We start from the raw sequence: 8,899 nt of genomic DNA, 5'->3' as shown, positions 1-8,899 counted from the left end.
GACCAGACAAGACAAGACAAGACATGATGAGACAAGATTAGATTGTAGAAAATCAAATTAGATAAGATAAGATACGATAAGATAAGCATTCAGAATATGACGTATAGCAGATAAAACCATAATACACAGATCATGTGACAGGAATTTTGGCACGGTGCTTTCTATCCATTCTAACTTTACATTTACCTTTATCATTTGTAGTTTGACTGGCAGGTGGAGTTTAGGGGAATGACAGGACCAGCAGTCAGCACAATGTATGGGGCAGCACACACACAAACACCTACGCACAGATGTATGGCATATACCTGTCTCCTTAGGTTAGCAAGAGCCTACAGTAATCGTATTTGCCAGGTTCTTGGCAGTTTCAGCAAAGCAGTCAATCTGATAGCAGGGTCGAAAGGGTCTGTGTGTGTGTGTGTGTGTTTGTGTGTGTGCATGTGTGTGAGTGAGAGAAGTGCAATAAATGGCGTACGATGCTATGCTAGCCACTGGGCAGCTTGAAAGGGAACAACTGAGAGAGATAGAGACCCTGCCCTCTGAGAAACAGTAAGTGAGACAGAAAGGGAGAGAGACCTAGAGACATAGATTGAGAGTGAGTGAGAGAGGCGAGGAGGCAATGAGAGAGAGAGACAGAAGAGAAAGTGAGAGCGAGGGGGGGAGAGAGACAAAGTGAGAGGGAGAGAGAGACATACGAGAAAATCAATGCTGTGTCCACCAGGGACAGAATGTCATGATGGTTTTTTTACTCTGTGGTATAATGGAGGGTTGGAGCCTTTTACTGCAGGAGTCACCTTGTCTAATGGAGGGAGGGATGGAGGGGGGTGAAAAGAAAAAATTGTGAGGGGAGAAAGGGAGAGAGAAAAAGAGGGGGGACTGGTTGGCGGTAGCTGGGAATGGATGGATGGTGAAATAAGAGGGAGGAGTGGAGGGAAGACGGGGAGTAGAGATGGGCCGAACAATAGAGAATAGATGGAGAGCAGAAGAAAAGAAAAGAAAAGAAAGAGGGATGAAGAAAAATGAAAAAAACGGAATTGAAAGATAGAGAAAAAAGACGAAGAGGGAAAGAGAAAAGACTGACAGGCCGACGGTGGTAGAAGACCAACAAGAGGAAGAGTAATGGATGAAGAGAGAATAAAATTGATGGTAGGATGGATGGAGGATGAAGATGTGATGACAGACAAAGTGAGAAAGCAAGAGGAGATGGACGACAGAGAAAGGAGGAGGAATGAGGGAGTAAGGAAGGAGGAGAAAGTTTAAGAAAGTAGCGCTGACAAGAGGAGAAACTACAGAAAGAAAGACATAAGGAACAGGGAAAAAGGAGGATGAGGAGGATGAGGAAGAAATTATCGATCTTTATATGACTGAGTCACTTCTAATTTTGGCAGAAAAAAAGTAAAATGATTCACTTTATAGGTCAAAGCAATTTAGTGCAAAACATTTTAACAGGGGAAGAGACAATTTTACCGTCAAATTTGATTGATATGACTTTATAGCTTTGGCAGAAAGTGAAGAGCCGTGTTGTCGTCTTAGTGAAGCTAAGGGCCGCGTGCAGCGTTTTAGAGTGGAAAATATCCCATGTGGAAAGCCTGGAAACTCATGTAAAATTTCACCTACTGTACATTGGAGCTGCTCAGTGGGACAACCACAGGAGACTGCGGTCATATTGGGGAGCTCTCAGGTGTAAACGTGTGTTTATGTATGAATGTGACACAGGGAATAAATACAAATGAAAGAAATCAACATGCAAGGTGCTGTAACATTGCAACCGATATGTGATTTGCTCAGCAGTTGATTGATTTCGGAACTTCAAATGGTTGTGAAATACTTGAGGGAGTCTAAGGTGGTGCGAAGCGTTTATTTTGGACTGTGTCCGACGTGAGAGAGAAGAGTGGATTAGATGATCAGAGGCCAACCTGAACTCAAAGGTTTGGAGCCCAGCCATGAGAACTCAACTGACACTCGCTCACTAACATACACACACACACACACAACCCCCCCACCACACAACACACACATGCACGCACAGCAGTACAGAGCACAGAGTACAGGCACTTTCAGGTCCATTTAACTTAAGAGTAATAATCTCCTGTAGACTTTGGCGGCCATCTTGAACTTACATCACACTTGGGAGAGGAAACTAACCAGAAGAGCACATTTGCCTGTAGCCTAACTATGAATCACTGATCTGTAGCAAGATGCATATTAATCAATTCACAGATTGCCCCATGAAAAGAAACACATAGATCTTAACAATTCAAGGACACAGTCCACATTTTAAGGTGATACATGCATTTGGCTGATCATACGAATGTACTCATTCGAGCAGCTGTTGTAAATGTGCTCGCTAAGCTTAGCTAAGCAATGTTTTTTCTATAGTAGGGTGAAATATTGCGATGACCGTGCCAACCTAAACCCGAGCCCAAAATTCCTAGAGTTCTCTGTTGGTAATCTTCAGTCACTTGCTTTAGTGTTGGAAAAACACAGTTTAGTGTACATATGAGGGGCACAAAATATAAACATAAAACCTGACTAAACTACTCTCTAGAGTAACTTTATCACAGTTACAAACATGACTAGGTTGATGCCAATTAGCAGCACCTGTCAGCTACAAAAGAGTTTTTGATGATATCACTTCATCATCAGCAGACTGAGTTCGCCCAATAGTCAGGGAACCGCAGATGTTCTTTTGCTAAGCACTTCTCATTTATGTTCACTTAAAAGCTCAGTTCACAGTTCATTCTTGAAAACAGCAGCTAAGAAAACATTTCCACCAACAAGTTCTATTTGTTTTGTGACTGTTGTGAGGCTTTCATTCATATTACATATTACACTGCATTGGCATATTGGAGTGAAATAAAGGATGATTTATGTTCATCTTGCACTCGTCCAGTGGATAAGTATGACAGATACAGTTGGCATGCAATCAAATATGACCCATCTTTGCATCAGTGACTGCAATGGTGATTTATTTACTTCTAAATTAAAATATATGTTTGTGAACTTTCTATTCTATTATATGTGCATGCAGTCTCTCAACACATGGCATATACTTAAAAGACAAAAAACGTGCTTATTATTATTTCTTCACATTACAACAAAGCCAGTACTACACACAATCTCTATATTAAGATAACAATCATCCCCTCTACTCTCTGTCGCCCTATCTGTTATTCTTTCTAACTCATTTAGCCAAAGAATATTGTTTTAATTTTTTTTCTGTCAGTCAACAGCTCTAGTAGCGAAATAAGGCTTGGAGAGCATCCAGAAAGATGGGTTATTATCTTTTTGCATCTTGTAGTTATTATGCTCTGCTTTGTTTTTCTATCCCATTCTCCCTTCCTTTCCTCTGTCATGTCAGTCATGGCTGATAAAACACAACAGCAAACTTTAATTTACACTGAGAAGATTTGTTGAGCAAATCTTCCTTTTTTTTCCTTATCCAGCTTTATTGTTCTGTACTGTTACAATCCTACACAATCACAATATGCTCTACTTTAAAAACTATTGTTTTTAATTCTATTCTGAACTATCTAACCCTATATCGAACTCTTTCACATTGAGGACAATGTTTACCCCCAAGAGTATGTATAGTAGTTTCCTATGCTGCATCAGACCAGATTGATCAGCCATTATTGACGAGAAACATTGATTAGGCAGTGTATTGATCACACTATCGGTGATTAGGACGTCATGAATAAGTGACAGGGGGTTATTGAGCGCTTGACGTGAGGACAAAACCTCTCTGGACATGGAGGAGAGGAGGATAAGTAAGAGGAAGATAAGAAGAGCGAGAATATGGGGGGTAGGTGAAAAATAGTAGAAAAGGAGGAAAATGAAGGAAAAAGGAGGAGGACGCGGAGAAGTGATGGAAAGCAGAAGGCTAAATACAGTGTACCAAAAAAACGTTAAATCTGGAGAACAATATTTGTTGGCCAGGGCATCTCTTCAAAACACTTCATTATAATGCTGTTTTGTCACACACGTTACCTTCATCAAAACACTGCAGCTTCTCTGATTTGTATATTACACTTGGCCATATTGCGATTTGGATGATATTTCAATTAATTGTGAAGCCCTAGTTTAAATAGCAAGAGTGTGTACCAACTGGACCTGGGGTTAATGAGGAAACATTCAAATAAAGTAGAGAAGGAATTGGGATACACCTTTGTGGGAAATAATAATAAAAATTGGTCTCATTAACACAGAAAACATAAAGGAAAAGACAGGGGTGCAGGAAAACAAGACAGGTGAGGCGGGGAGAAGGAAGATGGAGGACAGGAAGGGAGTAATTGTGCTTACAGGTTCTTGACACTTGTGATTCCTCTGAAAGCCTTCCTTGGAACCGCCTGAATCTGGTTCTCGCTGAGGTCTCTGGAGGGAGAGAGAGAGAGAGAGACACAGACGGAGACACAGAAAGTGAGAGAGAGACAGACGGAGGGAGAGAGAGGGAGGAGACATTAGTTGAGGTATTCCATGCACTCCGAGATATATGGAGTCAAAATGATAAACAAAACCACAAACATTTGATCTATGCCAAACACACAAAAACTCAAAGCCAATTACAGTACAAAGGCACAGAAGGAGAAAGAGATGGAGAGAAGGAGAGAGAGAGAGAGAAGGGGAAGGATGATATGACATTTATGATCAGTGGAACAATTTGGTCCAAAGAGCTTCAAAGACAAAAGGAACTATCAGAAATATTGCTGGCATGAGTCCATCTACTGCCTTGAAGTGTGTGTGCAATCTGTGTGTGTGTGTGTGTGTGTGATTAATGGAGAGGCAGTGGCGGGGAAAGAACGAGTAAAGAGGAAGAAAGAATCAGAATAATAGACGAGAGAAAGGGTGTGTGTGTGTGTGTGTGTGTGTGTGTGTGAGTCTGGTGAAATGTGTGTGCTTCGCATGTTTTTAATGTAAAAGCTTTTTTTTTCTTTCTAACTTAACCACTCCAACAGCGCAGTGTTGCTCTGGCAGAAAAATGAAGCAATCACATCTTTTCTGAGAAACACGAGAAACACACACAAACACACGTTTTAATACCGCCATCAAGAAACATGTTTAGTTTTTTTCTCCCTCTCAGTGATGACTCTCTTCTCTTTAACACACACACTGCACAACGGCCACGCTACGTGTTTTTTTTTTCCTTTTTCTTCCTCCGTAATGAATGCTGATATGAGCCAAATGATTTTTGACATGACACGACAGCTTGGCCTTAACTCTATTAGTGTTGTTTGTTGGGGAGAAGGCCTGGCAGACAAGCCGGGTTCAGAAAGCACAATGTAATTAGAGAGAGAGAAAGAGAGGTATGAAATATCAGACAAGGTAATCACCCTATATTCCTGCCAGTCAGGCCTGAGTTGGATACACATACTAAACACACATGTGCTAACAAAGCCAATCAGCGGCAGCACACAAATACATGACCACGCACGTTTAGTCACATACAGCAGAGCAACAAACCTCTGCCTGGACATCTCTGTTTGACCTTGTCACACACACACACACGCACACACACACAGAAACACACATACACATGAGTAGACAACATGAAAATCAGCCAACCTCTCTGTGGAGAAAGGTAATTATGTACCAACCATATCCATACCAATTTCCTGTCACGCCGCTAAGAAACACTGCTTCTCATTGGTCAGATAGACAACAACACACACACACACACCTTGGAATAAACATGCTCACACATACATAAACCCTCACATACATACTGTATATGCTTACGCCATCTAATTTACACTCACACACACATTCACGCACACAGGAGGAAAATTGGTTGTGCATTATTCCAGAGCCAATCAGCTTTTATTAGGGCTGTGAATGTTAATTGGCGAGCCGTGCTCGGAAAACAGAAAACTCATTTCCTCAAACTAACAAGGTTTCATCGTTTTGGACGTTTCCCTTTCAGCCCTGTGTTTTCTGGCTCATTCCTTTTGTTTGACAAGAGATGAGCGTTCCCCGTTTTCTCTCCCCAGGCCTTGATGGGAAAAGTATGTGCCTGGCATTGTATACTCTTTATGCAAAGAAAATATGTGCTTTTATGTGCAATTTTGCTCAGCGCTTGCGGTAACGAAGGAGCACAAACATTTGACGGACAGGAATGGTATTATGATATTTTAATGCGCAGCACAGCCGGAAAATATTCCTTGTGTTTACACTTCTTGTTTTGAAGGTTTTGACACTTTTTGGGTAGGGATGAGATTTTTCTGAACGGTTTTCCTGCTTTTTTTCTGTCTTTGCTTGCATGCTGACGTTGACACGGCAAATAGGAAACAGATAGAAAGCAAAGCTGTGAGCTCTCTATCCCGCACTCCCCTTTCTCTCTCTATTATCTATCATTCTCTCCATCTATCTACCTAACTATCTAACTATATCCATAAATCTATCTCTTTTATCTCTATGATTTGCATCTCTTTTACATCACCCTGCCCTCTGTGGACTTCTGACAAAAAGAGAATGATAACCAAAAAAGAATAAGAATAAGGAAGGAGAACGAGAACAAGATAAAGAAAAACATTAAAAAGTCATATTTCAGAGGAGCTCCATGGCTAATAAATCTTTTATTGTTTTGTTTACCCACCATGATATTTATTTGTTATTTCTTCTAACAGAAGGAAAGCCATCCAAGTCAAATAAAAGCCATTATGAGACTGTGTGTCTCTCTGTCGGCCTTTATGACTCCAGCTGAGTGACTGACACCAGCTCTGGGAGTCCACAGTTTAGGCCGCCACAATAAAACTCATATGTCACAAGGCTTTGAATGAAGTTTTCATCGTACGGTTGGTTACTGGTTGTCTATTTGTGCAATTCGTTTTAGGGTTATGGAAATGTTTTTATGTCCAAGCTCCATCCAGCGTTCTCACTGTTTGGGTGACATTTTGCGAGGTGTAAACAAAAGATGGACATCTCATCAACATTTTACTGGAAACTAAATACAATATTTTATTTTAATGAGCACAATGGGTTTCAATGTGTGAGCTAGAGGAGGGATGTTTGCTATTCTTAAAATTGGTTTATAGTTAGATAAAGTGTATCAGTCTGTATCAGTCTGATAAATCTGTAGAAATTGTTTGAAGCTGTACTAGGCAAGATTTTCGAATGCAAAGGTCTTATCAGCTTGCCAGATGCAGTACATTTGCTGTTGCAATTCTGGTGTTGTCACTGGCAAGACACCAGCAAATCACAGGAAGTCATAAAAATGGGAGAATTTTTTTTTCTCATTTTCACCACCTCCAGCACCACCAGACACACTGACAAAGAAATTGAGACGATTTATTTTACTTCTATCATCTCAAAGTTTCTTCGCAATTAACAGCCCTGAAAGCCCCTAAAAACATGTTTCAACGAAATTGCACATTCATTACTAAATGTGCAACAATCAAAGTTAACGTTTGATTAAAAAAATTTATTTATTCACTAAAAGTATAATGCTGTATACTCTGCTTAGCTTAATCAGATTTGATTGAGAGAGGCCTGGCAACTGTCATCACATTTTGATCCAAATGTTTCTAAAATACGATTGGTGTGCAGAAAAAAACAACGAAAACCAGATTGTCTTCTGTTGAATAACTAAAACTATGGCTGAAAATGTTGTGTTGATGTTCACAGTAAGAACCTGAAGATGAAAATAGGCCCTTTGGGGGCCTTTAATATTCAAGCAAATGTCTCTGATATAACCTCATACTGGCGGATATTAATGAATAACTCTTTACTCTATCATAATGTATTACTAATGTCTGAACACATCCAACATCCGGAGCTACCTTATGTTTTCATGTAAACAGCTGTCCTCCTCTCATCTCTCTGTGACTCATACCTGCCGACCTTTGAGCAGAGCGAAGGCTATCACCAACAGGAGATTGGCCTGTGATCCTTGAAAAGGACACTCACTGATAGACTGACCACACAAACAGCACACACACACACAGGCACATACAGGCCTCGTTTGGACAGCGGGATGGTTTGTACACCAGTGTCTACAAACCAGGTCCCACATTTCAATTATTGGATTTAGCCTTTTAGGTCTTCCTCTATTGCAGGAGCGTTTGAGGAGGAAGGCAATTAATCTCTAAAAAATTCTATTAAAGAGACGGATGGCTGTTTGAATTATACATCAGTTCTATTAGGATGACAAATTCTGTAAATTATAGTGATACTGATTATGAAAACAACTGAATATCTTGTAAAAATTGGGAGATCTCAGGAAGTGGATAGAGACAAAAAAAAAACAATGCAAAAGTTCACAGAAGTTCAAGTAAGCTTAGTTTAGTATCCATGAATACAAGGAGAAAATGAAGAAAAGAATGAATGAAAAGAGGAGGCAAAAGAAGAAGAAGAAGGAGAAGAAGAAGAAGAAGAAGAAGAAGAAGAAGAAGTAGAGGAAGAACCAAAAGCAGCAGCAAAAGCAGTCTTCCATTATCCGTTCCATGTTTGTCATGGCTTACTAAGTACTGTATAATTGATTGAATTTTGACCAAATGTCTTCCAGACCTTCCCCTTTCACCACAAAGACCCCCCACCCTTGGTTAGAGTTTCCCCAGCCAAGGCCTCTCCTCTCTGGGCAGGGTGACTCTCTGTGGCCCCTAGAAGTCTGGAAGGATTGAGGATGACAGCAAGATCATCCTCGGGGTTGGGGTAGTGGTGGTGGTGGTCGTGTGGGTGTGTGTGTGAGGGTGTGTTTGTGTGTGTGCGTGCTCCCAGCTATCACCTCCTCCATATTAAATTCCATTATTCATGTGAGGAGAATAATAACACTCGCCAGGTCACCCTTTGCCGCTTCGGATATTACTGTTAACCCTTTACCGCACACAGAAACACACACACAATGCTAAACAAACCACATTGTGACCCCTCATTGGCGTTAACCCTTTACCCACACAAACACACACAC

General features: G+C 40.7%; 1 protein-coding gene across 1 annotated transcript in view; it reads right to left on the bottom strand.

Moving 5' to 3' along the window:
- Positions 1-8,899, bottom strand: part of slit3 (slit homolog 3 (Drosophila)) — a gene marked incomplete in the record, with an annotated part of 239,854 nt that overhangs the window by 104,128 nt on the left and 126,827 nt on the right. The window contains 1 exon segment of the mRNA XM_035669718.1: positions 4,300-4,371. Coding sequence (XP_035525611.1) covers positions 4,300-4,371 — 72 coding nt within the window.

The sequence above is a fragment of the Morone saxatilis genome, unplaced genomic scaffold, assembly GCF_004916995.1.
Source record: "Morone saxatilis isolate NCDOM2014 unplaced genomic scaffold, NCSU_SB_2.0 Contig22, whole genome shotgun sequence".
In the NCBI taxonomy this organism is placed as follows: domain Eukaryota; kingdom Metazoa; phylum Chordata; class Actinopteri; family Moronidae; genus Morone; species Morone saxatilis.
The sequence above is the reverse complement of the archived record's forward strand: the minus strand, read 5'-3'. Positions and strand labels throughout refer to the sequence as shown.